The 27,016-nt window shown below is 47.2% G+C and overlaps 1 protein-coding gene across 2 annotated transcripts in view; it reads left to right on the top strand.

Moving 5' to 3' along the window:
* RMDN2 (regulator of microtubule dynamics 2) overlaps window positions 1-27,016 on the top strand; it is a 726,737-nt gene that overhangs the window by 216,388 nt on the left and 483,333 nt on the right. For both annotated transcript variants that reach the window (XM_086926853.1, XM_086926852.1), the window contains exon 3: window positions 1,552-1,747. In XM_086926853.1, the coding sequence (XP_086782979.1) occupies window positions 1,552-1,747 (196 nt within the window). The remainder of the gene's footprint in view (window positions 1-1,551; window positions 1,748-27,016) is intronic.

Below are 27,016 nucleotides of genomic sequence, written 5' to 3'. Positions count from 1 at the left end.
AATTGGATCACCCCATTATTATTTAGACAGATTCAATCTATGACCCTCTTTCCTTCCATATATTTAATAAGATTTTCTAATCACGGATGCTGAATATGGATTCCATTTTCAACCATTGACTTAACATGGCTTCTCTGTGACCTACAATCCTTGGTTCATTTATTTAATTATATTCTTGTTACCACAGCTCCTTATCCGCTCTCCTCAGTCTTTACTCTGTGTGCTAGGCCCTGTGGTAGGGAACAGAAACACAAGTGGTGTTCATTGTTACCAGCCTTAACTTGTCAAAAAAATAAAGAAATGCTGACAGACTGTAGTCTAGAAAGTGCATTGAAATTGTATAATGAGAGACAGCTGAAGGCTGCTTTGCGTTTTGTTGGAAATCCAATACATCGCATGCCTTTTTTAAAGATTAAAGACTTTTATCGTTCCAAGAGTGGGATATTACAGAATATCATAGTGCATGTCGAATTTAATGACATCAAAGGAGTAACTGTTCATGTTTAGTAAGCCAGGAGGCATTAGTCTATATTACACTAAAGATTCCCAGTCTGATTAACACATAATAGGCGGATTTAGAGTTCTATCAAGCGCAGTTTAGCTTATGATACTTGTAATATGGCGGTCTTTATATCCGTAAGATTTGTGACTGAGTAGCCCATCAGCAAACTTTGGATCTGGCCGTTAGTTTTATATATTCCAATTCTCCTTTAGTTTTCTCTGAAATCCCATTGTTTGGTAAGCGATATGACGAAGCCATCACACGCATCGCAACACCTGAACCATAACCTGCGGTCACCATGTGTGCGACTGATTCTCATGCCTCCTCTCGGGTTCATAATTAAGGTACTGGTTAATTCAAATTGCAAGTGTAGTGATTTAGGAAATCTTCCCTTTTAGTCTGAATCTGGACCACCTAATAGATGTTCCTGAACAGCCAAGAGATCGCTGTGTAGTTTCATACGCGTATAGTAGGTTTTAAGAGCTCACTTCAACCAGTCCATTGTGTGTAGTTTTTATTTAGACTACATACAGTTCAACAGTCTTGAGCCAGTTGTGCTGGCTAAATGTCTTTACCGTTTGTCTGCTGTTTCATTGGTCTCCTTACTCAAATTTCAGCCAGGAGTATGTCTGTGCAGCAAGATACATCACTCCTGCTGAGAAAAGATGCCTCTTTCCATTTAAATCCACTTTTAACTTTCGACTGCCCATGCACTTCCATGATAAAAGAAGCCCTCTTGGTCTTAGCTTGCTTTCCTTCGTTTCTTTATTTTTTTCATCTAGTTTACACATTTTTCACTATTTACGGTGGTTTTAACATTCTCTTTGCCGTGTTCTTTCTCTGCACAGAGAGCACATTTTAGTTTAGGAACATTATTGAAAAGGTATATTAGGTTAAAAGATATTTTATATTTTTTGTACTTGTTTGTCCTAACTTTGCCTTTCCAAATACGAGGTTCAGAAGATGACTTTTGTTATGTGTATATAACCTTGACATACTTTTGTCTCAAGTATGTGTCTGTTATTACAACAAGATCTCTGTTTTGGCAGGTACATTACTGCTCATACAGACACAGAACAGGAATCGGAGGATGAAAAGAGAAGGGTGCCTCTCACAGCAGGATCCCCGGTATCTGAACAAGAGGCTGAGCTCATTCATGATATCCAGCGTGCAGACATCTTGCATGATGGCTCTGAAACTGAGAAGGAAGAAGGTTACAAAATGCTGCTTGGGAAACTGGAGAAGGTAGCGTGTATAGCATTTTTTTTAAATTCACTATATTTATATAATGCTGAGGTAGCCTGGCGGGCGACGGTGTGATTTACATAGTGGGGTTTACGTGGAGAATGAACTGTGGAATATGCAGTTCGAGAGTCATGGGGCATCAATGGTTTGGGTAGAGCACTAGATTATATATACAGGAAGTCTGGGTGGTGTACGAGGGGAATGGCATTCGGAAGGGGGGGGCGTGGTATGAAGAAGTGAAAGGTCTTAATACAAATATGCAAATTAAATATTTTATTGGGATCAGTTGAGTTTAAAGTGTCATGCAAGCGCAGAGGTGCCTCGGATATCTCTTGATCTCAAGGACTTTAGTTTTTTTGTCAAGATTTTCAGAAGTTTGCCATTCATCAAATATTATTTGCTCACCAGGTCTTAGGGTCACAGAGCAAATATGGCTAAAAATGGTTTGTACAGCTGTGTAATTGGCGCATAGTAGGCTGTCCACTATTTATTTATTTATTGCACTTGTATGGCGCGACAGCTACCCTGAGGGTTTCCCGGCGCCTTGGATCTGTGTTACTGAAAAGTAAGCAGGGGGACAGTTATTGATCGAAAAGCCATGATTTCACTCCCTTACGGAAGCGTAGATAGCAGGGTTCTAACCGCAGTTGGAGAGGGAGTGAGTTCCACAGTACAGGTGCCATGTAGGCAAAAGAACGACCGCCCAGTCGAGCTCTTTTTACCCTAGGAACGATGAATTTCGCCTGGTTCATTGAGCGTAAGTTGCGAGAGGGTAGATATTTCTGTGCCATCTTACATAGGTGAACCGGGGCTGCACCTGAGCTGATCTTATACATGTAACAGAGTGCCTTGAACTTTACTCTACTTGCCACTCTCAACCAGTGCAGTTTCTTAAGGTATTCTGTCATACTCGTGCGACCTCGGAGATGGAGGAGCAGTCTGGCCGCAGAGTTCTGAACGACTTGAAGTCGATTCAGAGTACTTTTCGTGACTCCTAGGAATAGGACGTTACCATAGTCTAATCTCGAAGTGATTAAGGCCTGTAGGCCCGTCCTCTGCGCTCCATCTGGCAATTGCCACAGTATTTTTCTCAACCATTTGAGGATCAGAAAACATGTGGAGGCAGTTTTGGTTGTTTGCGTGCGCATAGACAGCATATCGTCAATTATTACCCCTAAGTTGCGTGCGGATTGTACCGCAGTCGGGGTAGCGCCCATTTCAACAGGCCAATGGGTTGGGCCCGAAAGATTCTTTTGGTTGCCAAAAATAAGTAACTCTGTTTTATCCCCATTCAACTTTAATTTTTTGGAATGGAGCCAGTTAGCCATTCTAAGTAGTCCAGAAGGGGAGAGATGTCAGATTTTTCTGTAGATGTGAGGAGAACACAAGTTGTGTGTCGTCCGCATAGGAATAAATGGTAAGGCCCATATCTTCAGCAATGTTGGCTAGGGGAGTGACATACACATTAAAAAGGAGGGGGCTCAATATAGAGCCCTGGGGCACTCCATAGGGGGAATCATATACTTCTGAGGAATTACTTTTGGAGAAGACCTGATATGTTCGATGCAGGAGAAATTGCTCCAATCATTTCAATGCTTTACCTCTGATTCCAATATCCTTCAGGGACTGGATGAGGGTTGTATGACAGATGGTGTTGAATGCTGCACTCAGATCTAAAAGAATGAGTGCCGCCGTGCCTCCAGTATCCAGTTCTAGGCGGATAACCTCAATAACCCCCAGTAGGGTGGACTCAGTGGAGTGGCCTTTCCTAAAGCCGGATTGGGAATGGTGCAAAAGATTGTTGTCATTGATAAAGTCTGCCAACTGCCTGTTGACGTGTTTTTCTAAGATCTCAGCCAGGATCGGCAGCAGAGATACAGGGCGAAAGTTGGAAAACACCTCTGGGTCGCTGTTAGCCTTTTTTAGCAGGGGAACTACCATGGCATGCTTCCAGTCGTTGGGTATTACAGCTTCCTTCAGGGAGGCATTTAACAGTGCTCTGAGAACTTCCAAAATAGAAAGGCCAAATTGTTTGAGAATATGCGCAGGTAAAGGGTCTTGGGGTGAACCTGATTTTATGCTACTTAATACAGTACCGAAGGCAAGAGTATCTATTGGTTGCCATGTCCTAATTTCCTGCTTCATGGAAGGCTCCTGTTGATCACTAATGATGGGCACAGTGGGGCTGATATCGCTAACATCGTTATTAGATGTGAAGTTAGCATATATAGTGGCTATTTCCTTGTGAAAGAAATTCGCAAAACGGTTGCATTGGGTGGGTGACAAGATAGGAGGTTCAGGTTGGGCTGCTGCCCCAGCTAGATTCTTGAGGACATTAAAAAGAGTCCCTGAGTGATTTTGAGCTTCTAAGATAGTATTTTTAGTGAAATTCCCCTTGGCGATTTTACAGGATAGATGATATGCATTAAGTGCTAGCTTGTACTTTTCTTTATTAGCAGAGTTGTAGTCTCTTCTCCATTGTCTTTCTAGCTTTATGCACAGGCTTTTTTCTTCTTTTAGTTTATCCGTAAACCAGGAAACAGGGGGATTGCATGATTTTTGTTTGCTGATGACAGTCAGAGCAGCGTCCGATAGCCAGCTATTAATTCTATTATGGTCCTCAGTTGTGATTTTATCTATATCAAAGCCTGGGCTGGATCTGATTAATTGTTCATCGAGATCCTTTATGTGGAGTTTTTGCCATTTTCTGAGCCACACCTCTGATTTCTTAAGATTTTTATGAGAGGGAGCCCAGATGGTAAATTTGCAGGAAAATGGTCAGACCATACAATTGGTCACTACCTGACTTAGTGGATCATAATCACCGGATGTTCTTGCATAAAAAACAGTTTGCATGTCAAAATGTCATACACAAAAAATACCTTCGGATATAAAAATCGTGTCCTATATATAGTTTAGAAAAATATTGTACCATTGGGTGTATATTTTTTTATTAACTTCAATTGGGTAATCTTGCATAAATGATATTTGGGACATGATATTGATGACAGCCAATATTTTGACAACTATATTTTGGTACAACAATGTAGAACCAGCGCGAGCACAAATATGTACTTACCTGTTCCCAGGTTTGTCAAATAAGGCTGGTCATAAAAACATTCCCGATTTGAGTATGGCTCCTGCAGCATACATCTGTTCATACATCATTCCTCCTCTTCAAAAGTGTGTGTTCTCCACTAGCACTCGATCCCACCTCCACCACCAGGGCCCTATTTTTTAAATTTTTTTTTTAATATAAATCTTTTTTTAATATAATTTTTTTTTATTTATCAAAGGAAAATAGGCATGTTAACAATCAAAGCGCAGCATTGCACAGATGATCCATAGGCAGTACAATTAGGGAAACATCAAAAGCTCATTGTACAATATAATATAGGTGTCGTCAGCAATCACATATCATTCAATATCAACGGCATCGTCATCCATGCTCCCAGGTGGTACACATATATCCCTCTGAAATGAATTCCAAGGCCCCCAAATGTGTGACCATTTCTTCGGACACCCCCTAGAGACTTAGATGGGGACTTCCGTCACCATACACCAGTCCATATCTCTGGCCCATTCTGCAACGCTAGAGGGATTCGGGGCTCTCCACATAGTGCAATATTTTGCTTGGCACCTTGTATCCCAGGGTGACCCAAATTCTCTCTTTTGCGGTGAGGTCCATGTGGCCCCTTATGTTCAATAAAATCAATTTGATGTTGCCGCGTATCTGCTTCCCTAATACCTCCTCCATCATAAGTGTCACCCCTCTCAATATTTCTGTATGGCAGTACAGTCCCAAAGGGTATGAATAAAGGTGCCCTCCTGTCTACATTGTCGAGCGCAATCACTATCTTAGTTGTAGCCCATGTGGACCAGTGAGGTTCCTGACGAGTATATTCTGTAAAGGATTTTCAACTGGACCAGCCAGAATCTGGAGGAGATGGCTACTTTGCGTGGAGACGCCACTGCCGCTCGCCATTCCTCGTCATCCAGCCCAGCCACATCGTGGTCCCATTTACTTCTTAGACGGATCAGGGGATCTGGGGTGTTGTTTACCTCCCAACCCAGGCTCCTATTGGCGTCTCTCCATACCTGCACGGCTTGTTTAGTCGGACCAGAAAGGGTAGGTGGCAAAGATTTTCTGTACAACGCTCCCTCAAATCCACCTCCCGGGAGGAGCCACCGATGGCACGATGACCCATCGTCATCGTGCCATAGTCATCGTTGGCACGATGACGATGGGTCATCGTGCCAACGATATCTACAGTGGTTAACAGCCACTAGTTGCGAGGCCCAATAATATTTTTTTCATACCAGGGAGCCCAATGCTGCTGTCGAACCATCCCAGCATGAGTTTTTGTGTAGCGATACAGGGGAACTTACCCTCCCACAGCAAGTCCCACACCGCAGACTCAAGTTCTTGTCGGGGGGGACATCATCCTAAATAATGCTGCTCGCCCCAGGAGAGTTAAGAGGAGCGACCTCCAGTGCTGGACATCAGACTTCAGACGTGCAAGCGGTGGCTGAAGGTTAGCGTCATAGAAACGAGATAGGTCCTTGGATACCCATATTCCCAAATACCTCGACTTCCGTCAGCTGGCAACCCCGGGGGAGTCGGGGCCGTTGCCCACTAAGAACGTAGAGCACTGATTTGGACCAGGTGATCCTATAGCCCCCGAACTCGCCGAATATGCTGAATATGTCCATTGCTGTTTAGTGACTTTGCCGGGGAGGCTAGATAAAGCAGGATATCATCCGCATACAGCGATATGCGGTCCTCCCATCTGTGAGTCCATCTCAGGCCCCTGATAGCAGGGTCCTGACGAATCCACTCCGCCAGGGGCTCAAAAGCCAAGGCTAAGAGGAGCGGTGACAGGGGAGAGCCCTGCCTGGTATTCTTACCCAAAGAAAAAACAGGAGATTTATGATTGTTAACGGCCACCTGGGCCAATGATTGTCAATAAGGGAGGCGCACCCATTGGATGAATTCCAGGCCAAAACCGAGCTTCCGGAGCACGGCAAACATGTAGAGCCATTCAATAGTGTCAAAGGCCGACGCGGTGTCCTGAGACACCACCACTGTCTCCTCTTTAATCGTGCCCGCTCTGCAGAGCGCTCCATGTAGGCGCGGAGGTTAAGAGATGTGGTCCATGCCGGCATGAATCCGGACTGATCCGGGTGAATCAGGGTGGGAAGAATCTGCAACAGGCGAGTGGCGAGGACGTCCGCAAGGATCTTGGCCTAGCAATCAAGCAGTGAAATAGGCCTATACGAAGAACACAGATCTTCGGGTTTACCCGATTTATGGATAACAATAATGGTCAAGGCGACCAGGATTGCGATGACCTGTGCTTGTTTATTGGCACCATCTTTCCACCAGCATTGAGTTTACAGCGCCGAGACGCCCACGGGCATTCATTCGCGCTCTATAAATCTCGAAAATAAATAAATAAATACATTTCTGAAAGTGATAATAAAGACAGTTATAACATGATCATTGTGATACATTAAAGTAAAAGAGGCAGCACAGTATGATTGTTGGACACATAATAATGTTTATGATGTGTCAGACGTGAATATCAACCTTAGTATTGGTGTGAATTCTTTGATAGATCTTACGTAGTGATTTAGAGGTGGGGTCCACTCTCGAACCACTGGGTACGTCCTGTCTTGCCCAACTGAAATAAAGAGCACGGTCCTAGCAAAATCAAATGTGTGAAAGTATGCAAACACAAACCATGGTAAAGCTTATCAGTACGTATAAATGGAGTGTCATCAAAAAATAATAACAAATGTGGCTAAAAATTGCATGGAATCAAAACACCTTCCATTAGTGTCTTACATAGACCGTTGTATTGAGCCATTCATGACAAAATTTGGTCCTTGACATATTAAGCATAAGCTTTGACCTAAGGGACCTCCATAGTGCAAGAAAAGCTGCATTAAGAACATTCTGGCATAGGTATATTGTATGTAATGTTTAAGCGAAATAGGCCACCATAGAAAAATGCTGATCCTAGCAATGGAGGTAATTTGTGACATAGGGTGGCAGCCATAAAACATTTTAAAAACATAACTGGATGAACTCGTAGGGACTGTCTGAATTCATTAGCTCGGCACACGATGAAAGTTCTTGAATATTTATTGTGTTTTTTAGAGCCTATGACTTTTTAACAAATGTATGTGAAAATTGTGCATTAAATTGCTCTAGTAAAGCCCATTTAAAAAATAAATGTTCTCCGGGAAGAGAAACCCTTACCTGTTGTTCTCCGATAGGAGAATATATATTAATTGCGCAGTTATGTAACTTCAGCAGTGTTAATCAATGTGATGGCATCACAATTAAGGTTTTGCGATATCACTTCTTGGGACGATGCACGAGTCAAATGTCAGATGATATCACTTCCTGTGACATCATTTAGGTCAAAGGGTATATGATGTCACTTCCACTATCCATGGCATTTTGGTGAATCGACGTCCATGGAGTATGTCTACATATAAATTACTACATAAACTAACTGGAGGACACTGTTCCTGCGGCGGAGGTGCAAAGTGTCACCCGGACGCCCAACAGAGATCGATAAAGAGAGGAAAAGATTGAAGAATCCTAGGTAAACAAAACCCACCAATGAGGGGAAAGAACAACTCTTGCCTCATGTTGCCCTCACACACCCCGAAGGGTGTCTTGCTTCATCATCGGGCAATTGCTCCTCGTGGGCCGGCCCTGCAATCCCCTATGGGCCCCCCGAAGGGTCTCTTTGAGGGAGATCTATTTAGCAATGCCAGATGGTGCCTGCGGGTGTGTGGGGGCGGGTTTTTTTTTGAAAAAGGGTGAAAAAGTGCGTGCAAGGTGAATGATAAAACTGTCTAGGGGTCACTATACTCGGGTAAAAACTGGGAATTAAGCCCTCAATAAAAAGTCATGAGAATAGAAACTCAAGGGCAATGTAGATGACCCAGGCTTCTTCTCCAATCTTCAAGAGCTTATTGTTTCAGATTTAGACGCCCCCCCTCCTTTGGTTTGGGGACTTTAACTGTGTGTTGGACCCTATGTTGGACGGCACCCTCCCCGTACTGGCACGAAACCACGGATGACAGCGCGTCTCCGGGAGGTGATGGATAACCTGGGTGCTGCTGATGTGTGGCGCCTCGGTAACCCGATGCAGAAACTATACACCTGTTACACTCCGACCCACAACACACATAGCAGGCTCGATAGAATCCTCGCTGCCAATCTTGACGCGTCCCTTATTTTGGCGATCACCCATCAGGCTCGGTTTCTGTCTGACCATTCGCCCGTGACGTGCGTTGCGCAATGGGTGGATCAGTCCTCCCGCCCGCGGACTTGGAGGATGCTGGGGGACCTCCTGCAGGATCAGGTGGGTAGGGAACATGTGGCGACTGCCCTACAGAACTATTTAGACTTAAACTGGGGGGACAACGACTTGCATTATGCGACCAAATGGGACGCCCTCAAGGCGGTTGTGCGGGGCGCTTGTATGGGCCTGACTTATGGGGTCCGGAGGCAGTTGCTCCGAGACTTGCGGGACCTGGGATCTGAGCGGACGGCCCGTGAGGGCGTTCATGATATACTTACCCGGCTGGATAAGTTTACCCTCGGCCAATACCATCAACGTCTCCACCGGGAGGGGGACAAGTCTGGCCGCTTGCTGGCCTGGATTCTTCGGAGGGAGTCCGCTCCGGCACGGATAGTAGCGTTGAAGGATCCTGCAGGGGACATGGTGCACTCAGAGGTGGACCTCCTCGAGGTTCTCCGCACTCATCTACAAGCAGTATATACAGCGGACCCCTCGGTGACGGAGGAATCCTATCAGCCATACCTCCGGGGACTGACCCTCCAGACCCTCTCAGAAGAGGACGCGGAGGAACTGGACGCCGTTTTGTCACTTCGGGAGGTCAGAGTAGCACTGGCCACCCTGCCGAAGGCCAAGGCTCCGGATGGAGACGGTTTCCCACCGGAATTTTATCAGGCGTTTGCGGATACCCTTGCCCCCCTTCTTCTACAGGTTTACCATGAGGCGCTGGTCCGTGGCACCCTCCCACCTACCATGCGTCAGGGGGAGGTTTGCATGCTTCTGAAACCAGGAGGGGATAGCTGTGATCCCGGGGCGTACCGGCCTATCACTCTGATTAACACCGAGTGAAAATCCTCACTAGGATTTTGGCCACCCGGCTGGCGCCGCACATGGCGCATTTGGTCCATCAGGACCAGTGTGGGTTCATCCCTGGCCGCAACACCGCCATGAATCTTCGGCGCCTAAACCATGTTCTCCATGAAGTGCGTGATGGGGAGGATCCCCAGGTCCTGGTGTCAATAGACCTGGCTAAAGCTTTTAACACTGTCAGCTGGGGGTACCTCTTGGAAGTGCTTAGACTGGCTGGGGTGGGGCCCCTGGGGTGGGGCCCCTCTTCTGCGCCTGGATCCAGATTCTATACAGCGCACCTACGGCCAGGGTCAGACTCGGGGCGGCCCGCTCGGAAGAATGGCACTTGGGCAGGGGTGCCCCCTGTCGCCGCTCCTGTTCGCCCTGGCGATTGAGCCCCTAGCGGTGTCAATCCGAACGGAGATGGTTCCCTGGGGGATACAGGTGGGGGATGCTGTAAACCTGATCTCCCTGTACGCCGACGATGCGTCGTTCTACCTGACGTCCCCTCTGGAATCGCTACCGCTTCAGTTGCAGCACTTGGATCGGTTTGGTGCAGCTTCTGGGCTGCGCCTTAATCCTGGGAAGTCCTTGATCTTTCCCCTGGTGGGCTGTGGCGAGGATTCCAGACTGAGTCTCCCGAACCTGGGGCTGCGGTGGGAATTGGAGGCCTTCAGATACCTGGGAATCCAGGTAGATAGATGATATGCATTAAGTGCTAGCTTGTACTTTTCTTTATTAGCAGAGTTGTAGTCTCTTCTCCATTGTCTTTCTAGCTTTATGCACAGGCTTTTTTCTTCTTTTAGTTTATCCGTAAACCAGGAAACAGGGGGATTGCATGATTTTTGTTTGCTGATGACAGTCAGAGCAGCGTCCGATAGCCAGCTATTAATTCTATTATGGTCCTCAGTTGTGATTTTATCTATATCAAAGCCTGGGCTGGATCTGATTAATTGTTCATCGAGATCCTTTATGTGGAGTTTTTGCCATTTTCTGAGCCACACCTCTGATTTCTTAAGATTTTTATGAGAGGGAGCCCAGATGGTAAATTTGCAGGAAAATGGTCAGACCATACAATTGGTCACTACCTGACTTAGTGGATCATAATCACCGGATGTTCTTGCATAAAAAACAGTTTGCATGTCAAAATGTCATACACAAAAAATACCTTCGGATATAAAAATCGTGTCCTATATATAGTTTAGAAAAATATTGTACCATTGGGTGTATATTTTTTTATTAACTTCAATTGGGTAATCTTGCATAAATGATATTTGGGACATGATATTGATGACAGCCAATATTTTGACAACTATATTTTGGTACAACAATGTAGAACCAGCGCGAGCACAAATATGTACTTACCTGTTCCCAGGTTTGTCAAATAAGGCTGGTCATAAAAACATTCCCGATTTGAGTATGGCTCCTGCAGCATACATCTGTTCATACATCATTCCTCCTCTTCAAAAGTGTGTGTTCTCCACTAGCACTCGATCCCACCTCCACCACCAGGGCCCTATTTTTTAAATTTTTTTTTTAATATAAATCTTTTTTTAATATAATTTTTTTTTATTTATCAAAGGAAAATAGGCATGTTAACAATCAAAGCGCAGCATTGCACAGATGATCCATAGGCAGTACAATTAGGGAAACATCAAAAGCTCATTGTACAATATAATATAGGTGTCGTCAGCAATCACATATCATTCAATATCAACGGCATCGTCATCCATGCTCCCAGGTGGTACACATATATCCCTCTGAAATGAATTCCAAGGCCCCCAAATGTGTGACCATTTCTTCGGACACCCCCTAGAGACTTAGATGGGGACTTCCGTCACCATACACCAGTCCATATCTCTGGCCCATTCTGCAACGCTAGAGGGATTCGGGGCTCTCCACATAGTGCAATATTTTGCTTGGCACCTTGTATCCCAGGGTGACCCAAATTCTCTCTTTTGCGGTGAGGTCCATGTGGCCCCTTATGTTCAATAAAATCAATTTGATGTTGCCGCGTATCTGCTTCCCTAATACCTCCTCCATCATAAGTGTCACCCCTCTCAATATTTCTGTATGGCAGTACAGTCCCAAAGGGTATGAATAAAGGTGCCCTCCTGTCTACATTGTCGAGCGCAATCACTATCTTAGTTGTAGCCCATGTGGACCAGTGAGGTTCCTGACGAGTATATTCTGTAAAGGATTTTCAACTGGACCAGCCAGAATCTGGAGGAGATGGCTACTTTGCGTGGAGACGCCACTGCCGCTCGCCATTCCTCGTCATCCAGCCCAGCCACATCGTGGTCCCATTTACTTCTTAGACGGATCAGGGGATCTGGGGTGTTGTTTACCTCCCAACCCAGGCTCCTATTGGCGTCTCTCCATACCTGCACGGCTTGTTTAGTCGGACCAGAAAGGGTAGGTGGCAAAGATTTTCTGTACAACGCTCCCTCAAATCCACCTCCCGGGAGGAGCCACCGATGGCACGATGACCCATCGTCATCGTGCCATAGTCATCGTTGGCACGATGACGATGGGTCATCGTGCCAACGATATCTACAGTGGTTAACAGCCACTAGTTGCGAGGCCCAATAATATTTTTTTCATACCAGGGAGCCCAATGCTGCTGTCGAACCATCCCAGCATGAGTTTTTGTGTAGCGATACAGGGGAACTTACCCTCCCACAGCAAGTCCCACACCGCAGACTCAAGTTCTTGTCGGGGGGGACATCATCCTAAATAATGCTGCTCGCCCCAGGAGAGTTAAGAGGAGCGACCTCCAGTGCTGGACATCAGACTTCAGACGTGCAAGCGGTGGCTGAAGGTTAGCGTCATAGAAACGAGATAGGTCCTTGGATACCCATATTCCCAAATACCTCGACTTCCGTCAGCTGGCAACCCCGGGGGAGTCGGGGCCGTTGCCCACTAAGAACGTAGAGCACTGATTTGGACCAGGTGATCCTATAGCCCCCGAACTCGCCGAATATGCTGAATATGTCCATTGCTGTTTAGTGACTTTGCCGGGGAGGCTAGATAAAGCAGGATATCATCCGCATACAGCGATATGCGGTCCTCCCATCTGTGAGTCCATCTCAGGCCCCTGATAGCAGGGTCCTGACGAATCCACTCCGCCAGGGGCTCAAAAGCCAAGGCTAAGAGGAGCGGTGACAGGGGAGAGCCCTGCCTGGTATTCTTACCCAAAGAAAAAACAGGAGATTTATGATTGTTAACGGCCACCTGGGCCAATGATTGTCAATAAGGGAGGCGCACCCATTGGATGAATTCCAGGCCAAAACCGAGCTTCCGGAGCACGGCAAACATGTAGAGCCATTCAATAGTGTCAAAGGCCGACGCGGTGTCCTGAGACACCACCACTGTCTCCTCTTTAATCGTGCCCGCTCTGCAGAGCGCTCCATGTAGGCGCGGAGGTTAAGAGATGTGGTCCATGCCGGCATGAATCCGGACTGATCCGGGTGAATCAGGGTGGGAAGAATCTGCAACAGGCGAGTGGCGAGGACGTCCGCAAGGATCTTGGCCTAGCAATCAAGCAGTGAAATAGGCCTATACGAAGAACACAGATCTTCGGGTTTACCCGATTTATGGATAACAATAATGGTCAAGGCGACCAGGATTGCGATGACCTGTGCTTGTTTATTGGCACCATCTTTCCACCAGCATTGAGTTTACAGCGCCGAGACGCCCACGGGCATTCATTCGCGCTCTATAAATCTCGAAAATAAATAAATAAATACATTTCTGAAAGTGATAATAAAGACAGTTATAACATGATCATTGTGATACATTAAAGTAAAAGAGGCAGCACAGTATGATTGTTGGACACATAATAATGTTTATGATGTGTCAGACGTGAATATCAACCTTAGTATTGGTGTGAATTCTTTGATAGATCTTACGTAGTGATTTAGAGGTGGGGTCCACTCTCGAACCACTGGGTACGTCCTGTCTTGCCCAACTGAAATAAAGAGCACGGTCCTAGCAAAATCAAATGTGTGAAAGTATGCAAACACAAACCATGGTAAAGCTTATCAGTACGTATAAATGGAGTGTCATCAAAAAATAATAACAAATGTGGCTAAAAATTGCATGGAATCAAAACACCTTCCATTAGTGTCTTACATAGACCGTTGTATTGAGCCATTCATGACAAAATTTGGTCCTTGACATATTAAGCATAAGCTTTGACCTAAGGGACCTCCATAGTGCAAGAAAAGCTGCATTAAGAACATTCTGGCATAGGTATATTGTATGTAATGTTTAAGCGAAATAGGCCACCATAGAAAAATGCTGATCCTAGCAATGGAGGTAATTTGTGACATAGGGTGGCAGCCATAAAACATTTTAAAAACATAACTGGATGAACTCGTAGGGACTGTCTGAATTCATTAGCTCGGCACACGATGAAAGTTCTTGAATATTTATTGTGTTTTTTAGAGCCTATGACTTTTTAACAAATGTATGTGAAAATTGTGCATTAAATTGCTCTAGTAAAGCCCATTTAAAAAATAAATGTTCTCCGGGAAGAGAAACCCTTACCTGTTGTTCTCCGATAGGAGAATATATATTAATTGCGCAGTTATGTAACTTCAGCAGTGTTAATCAATGTGATGGCATCACAATTAAGGTTTTGCGATATCACTTCTTGGGACGATGCACGAGTCAAATGTCAGATGATATCACTTCCTGTGACATCATTTAGGTCAAAGGGTATATGATGTCACTTCCACTATCCATGGCATTTTGGTGAATCGACGTCCATGGAGTATGTCTACATATAAATTACTACATAAACTAACTGGAGGACACTGTTCCTGCGGCGGAGGTGCAAAGTGTCACCCGGACGCCCAACAGAGATCGATAAAGAGAGGAAAAGATTGAAGAATCCTAGGTAAACAAAACCCACCAATGAGGGGAAAGAACAACTCTTGCCTCATGTTGCCCTCACACACCCCGAAGGGTGTCTTGCTTCATCATCGGGCAATTGCTCCTCGTGGGCCGGCCCTGCAATCCCCTATGGGCCCCCCGAAGGGTCTCTTTGAGGGAGATCTATTTAGCAATGCCAGATGGTGCCTGCGGGTGTGTGGGGGCGGGTTTTTTTTTGAAAAAGGGTGAAAAAGTGCGTGCAAGGTGAATGATAAAACTGTCTAGGGGTCACTATACTCGGGTAAAAACTGGGAATTAAGCCCTCAATAAAAAGTCATGAGAATAGAAACTCAAGGGCAATGTAGATGACCCAGGCTTCTTCTCCAATCTTCAAGAGCTTATTGTTTCAGATTTAGACGCCCCCCCTCCTTTGGTTTGGGGACTTTAACTGTGTGTTGGACCCTATGTTGGACGGCACCCTCCCCGTACTGGCACGAAACCACGGATGACAGCGCGTCTCCGGGAGGTGATGGATAACCTGGGTGCTGCTGATGTGTGGCGCCTCGGTAACCCGATGCAGAAACTATACACCTGTTACACTCCGACCCACAACACACATAGCAGGCTCGATAGAATCCTCGCTGCCAATCTTGACGCGTCCCTTATTTTGGCGATCACCCATCAGGCTCGGTTTCTGTCTGACCATTCGCCCGTGACGTGCGTTGCGCAATGGGTGGATCAGTCCTCCCGCCCGCGGACTTGGAGGATGCTGGGGGACCTCCTGCAGGATCAGGTGGGTAGGGAACATGTGGCGACTGCCCTACAGAACTATTTAGACTTAAACTGGGGGGACAACGACTTGCATTATGCGACCAAATGGGACGCCCTCAAGGCGGTTGTGCGGGGCGCTTGTATGGGCCTGACTTATGGGGTCCGGAGGCAGTTGCTCCGAGACTTGCGGGACCTGGGATCTGAGCGGACGGCCCGTGAGGGCGTTCATGATATACTTACCCGGCTGGATAAGTTTACCCTCGGCCAATACCATCAACGTCTCCACCGGGAGGGGGACAAGTCTGGCCGCTTGCTGGCCTGGATTCTTCGGAGGGAGTCCGCTCCGGCACGGATAGTAGCGTTGAAGGATCCTGCAGGGGACATGGTGCACTCAGAGGTGGACCTCCTCGAGGTTCTCCGCACTCATCTACAAGCAGTATATACAGCGGACCCCTCGGTGACGGAGGAATCCTATCAGCCATACCTCCGGGGACTGACCCTCCAGACCCTCTCAGAAGAGGACGCGGAGGAACTGGACGCCGTTTTGTCACTTCGGGAGGTCAGAGTAGCACTGGCCACCCTGCCGAAGGCCAAGGCTCCGGATGGAGACGGTTTCCCACCGGAATTTTATCAGGCGTTTGCGGATACCCTTGCCCCCCTTCTTCTACAGGTTTACCATGAGGCGCTGGTCCGTGGCACCCTCCCACCTACCATGCGTCAGGGGGAGGTTTGCATGCTTCTGAAACCAGGAGGGGATAGCTGTGATCCCGGGGCGTACCGGCCTATCACTCTGATTAACACCGAGTGAAAATCCTCACTAGGATTTTGGCCACCCGGCTGGCGCCGCACATGGCGCATTTGGTCCATCAGGACCAGTGTGGGTTCATCCCTGGCCGCAACACCGCCATGAATCTTCGGCGCCTAAACCATGTTCTCCATGAAGTGCGTGATGGGGAGGATCCCCAGGTCCTGGTGTCAATAGACCTGGCTAAAGCTTTTAACACTGTCAGCTGGGGGTACCTCTTGGAAGTGCTTAGACTGGCTGGGGTGGGGCCCCTGGGGTGGGGCCCCTCTTCTGCGCCTGGATCCAGATTCTATACAGCGCACCTACGGCCAGGGTCAGACTCGGGGCGGCCCGCTCGGAAGAATGGCACTTGGGCAGGGGTGCCCCCTGTCGCCGCTCCTGTTCGCCCTGGCGATTGAGCCCCTAGCGGTGTCAATCCGAACGGAGATGGTTCCCTGGGGGATACAGGTGGGGGATGCTGTAAACCTGATCTCCCTGTACGCCGACGATGCGTCGTTCTACCTGACGTCCCCTCTGGAATCGCTACCGCTTCAGTTGCAGCACTTGGATCGGTTTGGTGCAGCTTCTGGGCTGCGCCTTAATCCTGGGAAGTCCTTGATCTTTCCCCTGGTGGGCTGTGGCGAGGATTCCAGACTGAGTCTCCCGAACCTGGGGCTGCGGTGGGAATTGGAGGCCTTCAGATACCTGGGAATCCAGGTAGATAGATGATATGCATTAAGTGCTAGCTTGTACTTTTCTTTATTAGCAGAGTTGTAGTCTCTTCTCCATTGTCTTTCTAGCTTTATGCACAGGCTTTTTTCTTCTTTTAGTTTATCCGTAAACCAGGAAACAGGGGGATTGCATGATTTTTGTTTGCTGATGACAGTCAGAGCAGCGTCCGATAGCCAGCTATTAATTCTATTATGGTCCTCAGTTGTGATTTTATCTATATCAAAGCCTGGGCTGGATCTGATTAATTGTTCATCGAGATCCTTTATGTGGAGTTTTTGCCATTTTCTGAGCCACACCTCTGATTTCTTAAGATTTTTATGAGAGGGAGCCCAGATGGTAAATTTGCAGGAAAATGGTCAGACCATACAATTGGTCACTACCTGACTTAGTGGATCATAATCACCGGATGTTCTTGCATAAAAAACAGTTTGCATGTCAAAATGTCATACACAAAAAATACCTTCGGATATAAAAATCGTGTCCTATATATAGTTTAGAAAAATATTGTACCATTGGGTGTATATTTTTTTATTAACTTCAATTGGGTAATCTTGCATAAATGATATTTGGGACATGATATTGATGACAGCCAATATTTTGACAACTATATTTTGGTACAACAATGTAGAACCAGCGCGAGCACAAATATGTACTTACCTGTTCCCAGGTTTGTCAAATAAGGCTGGTCATAAAAACATTCCCGATTTGAGTATGGCTCCTGCAGCATACATCTGTTCATACATCATTCCTCCTCTTCAAAAGTGTGTGTTCTCCACTAGCACTCGATCCCACCTCCACCACCAGGGCCCTATTTTTTAAATTTTTTTTTTAATATAAATCTTTTTTTAATATAATTTTTTTTTATTTATCAAAGGAAAATAGGCATGTTAACAATCAAAGCGCAGCATTGCACAGATGATCCATAGGCAGTACAATTAGGGAAACATCAAAAGCTCATTGTACAATATAATATAGGTGTCGTCAGCAATCACATATCATTCAATATCAACGGCATCGTCATCCATGCTCCCAGGTGGTACACATATATCCCTCTGAAATGAATTCCAAGGCCCCCAAATGTGTGACCATTTCTTCGGACACCCCCTAGAGACTTAGATGGGGACTTCCGTCACCATACACCAGTCCATATCTCTGGCCCATTCTGCAACGCTAGAGGGATTCGGGGCTCTCCACATAGTGCAATATTTTGCTTGGCACCTTGTATCCCAGGGTGACCCAAATTCTCTCTTTTGCGGTGAGGTCCATGTGGCCCCTTATGTTCAATAAAATCAATTTGATGTTGCCGCGTATCTGCTTCCCTAATACCTCCTCCATCATAAGTGTCACCCCTCTCAATATTTCTGTATGGCAGTACAGTCCCAAAGGGTATGAATAAAGGTGCCCTCCTGTCTACATTGTCGAGCGCAATCACTATCTTAGTTGTAGCCCATGTGGACCAGTGAGGTTCCTGACGAGTATATTCTGTAAAGGATTTTCAACTGGACCAGCCAGAATCTGGAGGAGATGGCTACTTTGCGTGGAGACGCCACTGCCGCTCGCCATTCCTCGTCATCCAGCCCAGCCACATCGTGGTCCCATTTACTTCTTAGACGGATCAGGGGATCTGGGGTGTTGTTTACCTCCCAACCCAGGCTCCTATTGGCGTCTCTCCATACCTGCACGGCTTGTTTAGTCGGACCAGAAAGGGTAGGTGGCAAAGATTTTCTGTACAACGCTCCCTCAAATCCACCTCCCGGGAGGAGCCACCGATGGCACGATGACCCATCGTCATCGTGCCATAGTCATCGTTGGCACGATGACGATGGGTCATCGTGCCAACGATATCTACAGTGGTTAACAGCCACTAGTTGCGAGGCCCAATAATATTTTTTTCATACCAGGGAGCCCAATGCTGCTGTCGAACCATCCCAGCATGAGTTTTTGTGTAGCGATACAGGGGAACTTACCCTCCCACAGCAAGTCCCACACCGCAGACTCAAGTTCTTGTCGGGGGGGACATCATCCTAAATAATGCTGCTCGCCCCAGGAGAGTTAAGAGGAGCGACCTCCAGTGCTGGACATCAGACTTCAGACGTGCAAGCGGTGGCTGAAGGTTAGCGTCATAGAAACGAGATAGGTCCTTGGATACCCATATTCCCAAATACCTCGACTTCCGTCAGCTGGCAACCCCGGGGGAGTCGGGCCGTTGCCCACTAAGAACGTAGAGCACTGATTTGGACCAGGTGATCCTATAGCCCCCGAACTCGCCGAATATGCTGAATATGTCCATTGCTGTTTAGTGACTTTGCCGGGGAGGCTAGATAAAGCAGGATATCATCCGCATACAGCGATATGCGGTCCTCCCATCTGTGAGTCCATCTCAGGCCCCTGATAGCAGGGTCCTGACGAATCCACTCCGCCAGGGGCTCAAAAGCCAAGGCTAAGAGGAGCGGTGACGGGGGAGAGCCCTGCCTGGTATTCTTACCCAAAGAAAAAACAGGAGATTTATGATTGTTAACGGCCACCTGGGCCAATGATTGTCAATAAGGGAGGCGCACCCATTGGATGAATTCCAGGCCAAAACCGAGCTTCCGGAGCACGGCAAACATGTAGAGCCATTCAATAGTGTCAAAGGCCGACGCGGTGTCCTGAGACACCACCACTGTCTCCTCTTTAATCGTGCCCGCTCTGCAGAGCGCTCCATGTAGGCGCGGAGGTTAAGAGATGTGGTCCATGCCGGCATGAATCCGGACTGATCCGGGTGAATCAGGGTGGGAAGAATCTGCAACAGGCGAGTGGCGAGGACGTCCGCAAGGATCTTGGCCTAGCAATCAAGCAGTGAAATAGGCCTATACGAAGAACACAGATCTTCGGGTTTACCCGATTTATGGATAACAATAATGGTCAAGGCGACCAGGATTGCGATGACCTGTGCTTGTTTATTGGCACCATCTTTCCACCAGCATTGAGTTTACAGCGCCGAGACGCCCACGGGCATTCATTCGCGCTCTATAAATCTCGAAAATAAATAAATAAATACATTTCTGAAAGTGATAATAAAGACAGTTATAACATGATCATTGTGATACATTAAAGTAAAAGAGGCAGCACAGTATGATTGTTGGACACATAATAATGTTTATGATGTGTCAGACGTGAATATCAACCTTAGTATTGGTGTGAATTCTTTGATAGATCTTACGTAGTGATTTAGAGGTGGGGTCCACTCTCGAACCACTGGGTACGTCCTGTCTTGCCCAACTGAAATAAAGAGCACGGTCCTAGCAAAATCAAATGTGTGAAAGTATGCAAACACAAACCATGGTAAAGCTTATCAGTACGTATAAATGGAGTGTCATCAAAAAATAATAACAAATGTGGCTAAAAATTGCATGGAATCAAAACACCTTCCATTAGTGTCTTACATAGACCGTTGTATTGAGCCATTCATGACAAAATTTGGTCCTTGACATATTAAGCATAAGCTTTGACCTAAGGGACCTCCATAGTGCAAGAAAAGCTGCATTAAGAACATTCTGGCATAGGTATATTGTATGTAATGTTTAAGCGAAATAGGCCACCATAGAAAAATGCTGATCCTAGCAATGGAGGTAATTTGTGACATAGGGTGGCAGCCATAAAACATTTTAAAAACATAACTGGATGAACTCGTAGGGACTGTCTGAATTCATTAGCTCGGCACACGATGAAAGTTCTTGAATATTTATTGTGTTTTTTAGAGCCTATGACTTTTTAACAAATGTATGTGAAAATTGTGCATTAAATTGCTCTAGTAAAGCCCATTTAAAAAATAAATGTTCTCCGGGAAGAGAAACCCTTACCTGTTGTTCTCCGATAGGAGAATATATATTAATTGCGCAGTTATGTAACTTCAGCAGTGTTAATCAATGTGATGGCATCACAATTAAGGTTTTGCGATATCACTTCTTGGGACGATGCACGAGTCAAATGTCAGATGATATCACTTCCTGTGACATCATTTAGGTCAAAGGGTATATGATGTCACTTCCACTATCCATGGCATTTTGGTGAATCGACGTCCATGGAGTATGTCTACATATAAATTACTACATAAACTAACTGGAGGACACTGTTCCTGCGGCGGAGGTGCAAAGTGTCACCCGGACGCCCAACAGAGATCGATAAAGAGAGGAAAAGATTGAAGAATCCTAGGTAAACAAAACCCACCAATGAGGGGAAAGAACAACTCTTGCCTCATGTTGCCCTCACACACCCCGAAGGGTGTCTTGCTTCATCATCGGGCAATTGCTCCTCGTGGGCCGGCCCTGCAATCCCCTATGGGCCCCCCGAAGGGTCTCTTTGAGGGAGATCTATTTAGCAATGCCAGATGGTGCCTGCGGGTGTGTGGGGGCGGGTTTTTTTTTGAAAAAGGGTGAAAAAGTGCGTGCAAGGTGAATGATAAAACTGTCTAGGGGTCACTATACTCGGGTAAAAACTGGGAATTAAGCCCTCAATAAAAAGTCATGAGAATAGAAACTCAAGGGTAAAGGATTTACCCCAGGTAAAGTGTTCCTGGATATAAACGGCCAACATGTCTCGCGCCCTTGTTGCACACGAGTCGTTGGCGCTTCTTTAGGACCAGACATAACACAAGTGCAGGTGTCAGTGGAATTAATAAATACCCTTAAAATGAATCAGGGCAGGACAAATTATGTAATGCCTTCACCATGGTATGCATTTCAAATTACAAATGCAGGTGCACCAGCATAGAGGCCCTTTGGGAAACAGTGTCTTTCCACAACTGAGAAATGTTGCACAACTACCGCCCCCTAAGGGATTCTTTGAGTCACGGAGAGCCACAAACGGCCTACAGCCAAATGTAGAAAGGGGTTCCCTTCTATAAATGATTGAGCAGCAGTTTTAACCCCATCTTCTGTTTCAGTGCTGTGTGGTCACCTGCGTAAGATTTAAATCCTATTTGTTTGCATGCTTATGAGAGTGCATTTTTTATGTGATAGTCCACACTGGATCAAACCATTATTATTCACCCTGGTAATTAATGCAGTGCCACTTGCGCTCACTGCTTGACACAATTTCTATTAAGCACACTCATGGTGGACAACCAGTTTCACTTATGGACTGGTCCCTTCTTAAACTGGTTCTCTCTTGAAAATAGCCTTAGAGAGACTTAAAAGAATTTCCGTCCAGTTCAGACTAACATAGACTTAATAAGCCCCATAATTAATCATAATGTAATGCCCAGTGCTTTTTTCTGTGTAACAATCATTATTTTTTTGGGTCCTTGGTGGAGAGGAGTACCTTTGTATATTGCTGATGCTGCCACCATTTTCTTTCTTTTTCTCATATTTCTTTACAGTCACCCTGCTCCTGGTGGGAGTTGTAGAACACGTGCTGTAATTTTGTTTGAGGACACCACATTTTCATTGAAATAAGATGTGTAGGAATGGAATATGATGCAGAGTATTTACTGTGCCCCAATGTCTCTTTTCATATTGTTCAATGTAAGCAGCAAAGGGGAATATCCACTGCTAAAGAATCCAGCTGGACATCTTGTATTGAGATGTCACAGTACATTAAAACAATTATGTATGAACTATTTTTAGAATGTAAAATTTTGTTGCTAAGTAACCCACACAGCTTTTTTTTTTTGGGGGGGGAAAACCTTTATTTACCAAAACAAAGTACACCGCTATTCAGCCGTACATCCCGGAGGCCAGGCAGCATTGTGACTCAATTCGTAAACATGTACAAAACAAAAATACAGGAGTAGTCAGGTTTAATTTTATAATATAAAGAAGTCTAAAATAACGAGAGAAACCAACAGAGCCAAGAAAAGAGAAGAGAGGAGAGAGAAGGGAAGAAAGAAAAAGAGGGAAGAAAAGCTACAAGGCTAAGGAGCACAAAAATGGTAAGGCACATGTCACGGGGAGAGGCGGGGTCGATACATCATACAAGCATCAGGATGCAAGACAAGCATATGGACGGGGGGCAGAAAATCAGGATTAACCATGGGGAACCTAGGGAAGGGGGAGCTATGGAGAAAGGCGGACCTCCGGCTGAACCAACTCCGGGGGTGCACAAATGTCTCCTCTATACGAGTTCCAAGCACTCCAGACCAACCCCCACATCTTGGGCTTACCCCAGGCCATGTAAACAGTCTTCTCTCGGAGCATGCACCAATCCATATTGGTTTTCCAAAGACTAACAGTGGGGGGGGGGTCGGAGCACCCCATTTCTGGGCGATGTCTCTCTTAGCTACCATATTGCCCAGGGTGACCCATCGGGTCTGAGCCACATTGTAATCAGTCGGACCCCACACGTTCAGCAGACAGCGCCGAGCCTCCGCATGCAGGGTCACACCAGTCACAACTCTCATTATCGCATGCACACGCTCCCAGTAGGAAGCAATGACCTGACACTCCCAAAGTATGTGCATAAAGGTGGCCGTTGCGCCACAACCTCTCCTGCAAAGGCCGTCCTGGGAGAGTCCCATGTGAATTAATCTGGGGCCTGTGATATAAATCCTGTGGAGCACCTTCAACTGGACCAGTCGCAGCCTGGCTGAGATGGCTACCTCCTTAGGGGAGGAGACCGCTGACTGCCATTCCTCATCATCCATCTCAATCCCGTCATTCACCCAGAGGTCTCGCAGTTTCACCAGTAGGTCCATTCGCACATTAATACGTTTTTTATAGGTCAGGGAAATGGCACTATCAGGCATATGGCCGTCCAGCACCCTGTCTTCTAACGGGGACGATTCAGGAACCTTCTCTCCCACAGGCATAGAAGATGTGAGTGCGTGTCGTAGCTGTGCGTATCGAAAGTATTCCGTGGCTTCCAGTTGGAACTCGGCCTGTAGATCAGTGAACGATTTGATTTCCCCCCTAGACAACATGTCTGCGACCTTGGAAATGCCAATGAGGTCCCACCGGTCAAACCCCTTGGAGTGCCACAGTTTCCCCAGCAGGTCAGAATCGTATAGGGGAGTAGCCATGGTGAGCCTACCCTGCCAGCCCAAAGTTTTGGTCACCGCCCTCCACAAGTGCACCGCCGTCTTAGTGGGTCCAGTTAGTTTCCGGTCCAGAGATCTAGAATACAGCGCCCTATAGTACATCCCGTCATTCATAAGCCAGCGATCCATGGCGTATCCCGGGTTGACTGCCGGTCCGTAAAAACCGTGATTAATAGCCGTCAGCTGAGACGCCCAATAATAGCGGCGTATGTCCAGCAAGGCAACGCCCCCATCGTACCACGGTATAGTCAATTTAGCAATAGAGATCCGCGGTCTGCCATCCCACAATAAGGTACGCTGCAGGCTCTCAACCTCTCCAAAGTACTTGGACGGCACTGGGTCTTGTGTGTTCTGGAGCGCATAGAGAAACCTCGGCAGGGACATCATTTTAAACAATGCCGCTCGGCCCAACAGGGACAGCGGCAATCTCTTCCAACCCTCCACATCTCGCCGCAAGCGCGCCAGAGGGGGGAGTAAGTTGTTAGCATAACGTGTACGGGCATCCATGGAAATATAGATGCCCAAGTACTTGAATCCCTGTTGCGAGATCTGTATAGCGCAGCCTCTAGGGAGACGCGGAGTGTCCCCACACAGCACATAGAGGTAGGACTTGGACCAATTGATGACCAGGCCCGAGTAACCACCAAAAGTACCCAGTACGTCAAATGCCATAATCAAAGACCGGCAGGGAGAGGTGAGATAGAGAAGGATGTCGTCTGCATAAAGCGAAACGCGATCCTCAAAGCCCGGCGACCATTTGATACCAACAATATCGGAATGCGTACGGATCCATGCGGCCAACGGCTCAAGCGCTAAAGCAAAAAGGAGCGGTGACAGCGGACAACCCTGTCTAGTACCTCTGCGCAAGGCAAATGAGGCCGACACGTTAGCCATCTGGGAAGAGTAAAGGAGCCAAACCCAACTAATGTAGGCAGGCCCAAACCCAAATTTAGCAAGCACCGCCCAGAGGTAGTTCCACTCAAGCGAGTCGAACGCCATCGTCGCGTCAAGCGAAGCAAGCACAGTCGGTTCTGTGAGCATGTGAGCTCGCGCCATAACCGCATGAAGCCTGCGGAGATTAAGGGCCGTGTTCCGATGTGGGATGAAACCAGACTGGTCCGGGTGAACCAAGTCCGCAATCACACCCGCAAGCCGATTGGCTAGTAGCTTCGCCAGGATTTTAGGCTCGGCATTTAACAGGGAAATAGGATGGTATGATCGACATAGGTCTCGAGGCTTCCCCTCCTTGTGAATGACCACGATAGTGGCCAAACGTTGATCAAGCGGGAGCTCGCCGGCCTCTCGAGCCGCCAGGAACATATCCCTCAGGGGTGCAGCGACGGTGTCCGCCTTAAGTTTGTACAGCTCCACTGGGATACCATTGGGTCCCGGAGCTTTCCCAGAGCGCAGCGACCTTATCGCCAGTGCCACTTCGTCTACCGTCACGCCGCGGTCCATGTCTTCGCGCTCAACATCAGACAAACAAGGGAGCTTAATCTCCTCCAAAAAGGAAGCCGAGTCCGATTCGGATAGGGCGGAGACAGACTTATAGACCGTCTCAAAATAGTCAGCAAATGCCTCGGCAATAGCAGTAGGGTCAGTGACGACCAGGCCGTCGTCGCCCAGGATTTCTGGTACAACTCTGGATGCCAGTTCCTTCTTGTCCAACCAGGCAAGTAGCTTACCCGCCTTGTCACCGGCGTCATAAATCCTACCCTGCTGTTCCCTGCCCATCGCCTTGGCCGCGTCAGTAGCAGTGGCGCCATACTCCGACTGCTTCAGGGCGAGAGCATGGAGCAATTCCGGAGTCGGTCCCAGTGCCAGCTGGGAATTCAGTTCAGCAATATCCGACTCCAGCCGCACCAAGTCCTCATCCCGTCTTCTACGCGCTTCGGCTATCAAGGAGAAGGCCTCTCCTCTAAGAACAGTCTTGAAGGCCTCCCAAAGAGAGACGGCCGAAGTTACTGAACCCGTATTTTCAGCAAAATACAGCTCAATAGACTTAGCAAGGAGGTCACGAGTCTTGGGGTTGCGAAAATACCAGGGGTTGATAGGCGCCACCCTAGCTGCCGCCATTATGCCAATGTCGAAAGACACCCAGACCGGAGAGTGGTCTGAGATGCCCCTGGCCATAAGACGAGCACTAGAAACCGATTGCGCGTGAGCCGCGGGGTCAATATATAATCGATACGGGAGAGACTACCATGAGCCCCTGAATGGAAGGTATATTGTCGCTGGGCGGGATGCAAGAGTCGCCAACAATCAACCATGCCCATGGTGTTCATGAAATCCGGGAGCCACGACTGCGCACTACGAAGATCTCTGGACGGGAAACGATCCAAATCACCCGAAACCACAGAATTGAAGTCCCCACCCAGAATCAGCAAGCCCTCCGGGAGACCCAAGATGGCGCCACCAAGGTCTTGGAAGGTGGCTGTTTGCAGCCCCGGGGGGGATATAAACCGAAACCAATACCAGAGTGCGCCCCTCCCACCTGCACACCACGGCCACATAGCGGCCCCTATCATCCACCAACGTAGACTCCACCTCTAGGGGAAGGGACATGCGCACCATGATGCCCACCCCGCGGGACCCCGTAGAGAACCCGGAGTGGGCCACCATTTTAAACCCTCTCCTGTTCAGAGCCTTACAAGTGTTACCAACAAGATGAGTTTCCTGCAAAAGAACAATATTTGGAACACAACGTTTAAGCAATTGTATCACAACTCCACGTTTAATACGGTCCCCCAACCCATTTACGTTCCAACTCAACACATTCAAAGACTTACCCCCCATCATCAAAGACGTCCCACCCCAGCAACCCCCCCCGGAATGCAGCCAACACACCGATAGTAGCAGCACAATAGAATCCCAGCCATGTAGAAAGTAGAAAGAAAAGAACAGATAGAAAACACACG

Source organism: Lissotriton vulgaris, chromosome 6 (genome assembly GCF_964263255.1).
Source record: "Lissotriton vulgaris chromosome 6, aLisVul1.2, whole genome shotgun sequence".
NCBI classification, from domain to species: Eukaryota; Metazoa; Chordata; class Amphibia; order Caudata; family Salamandridae; genus Lissotriton; species Lissotriton vulgaris.
This window is presented reverse-complemented; position numbering and strand designations above follow the sequence as displayed.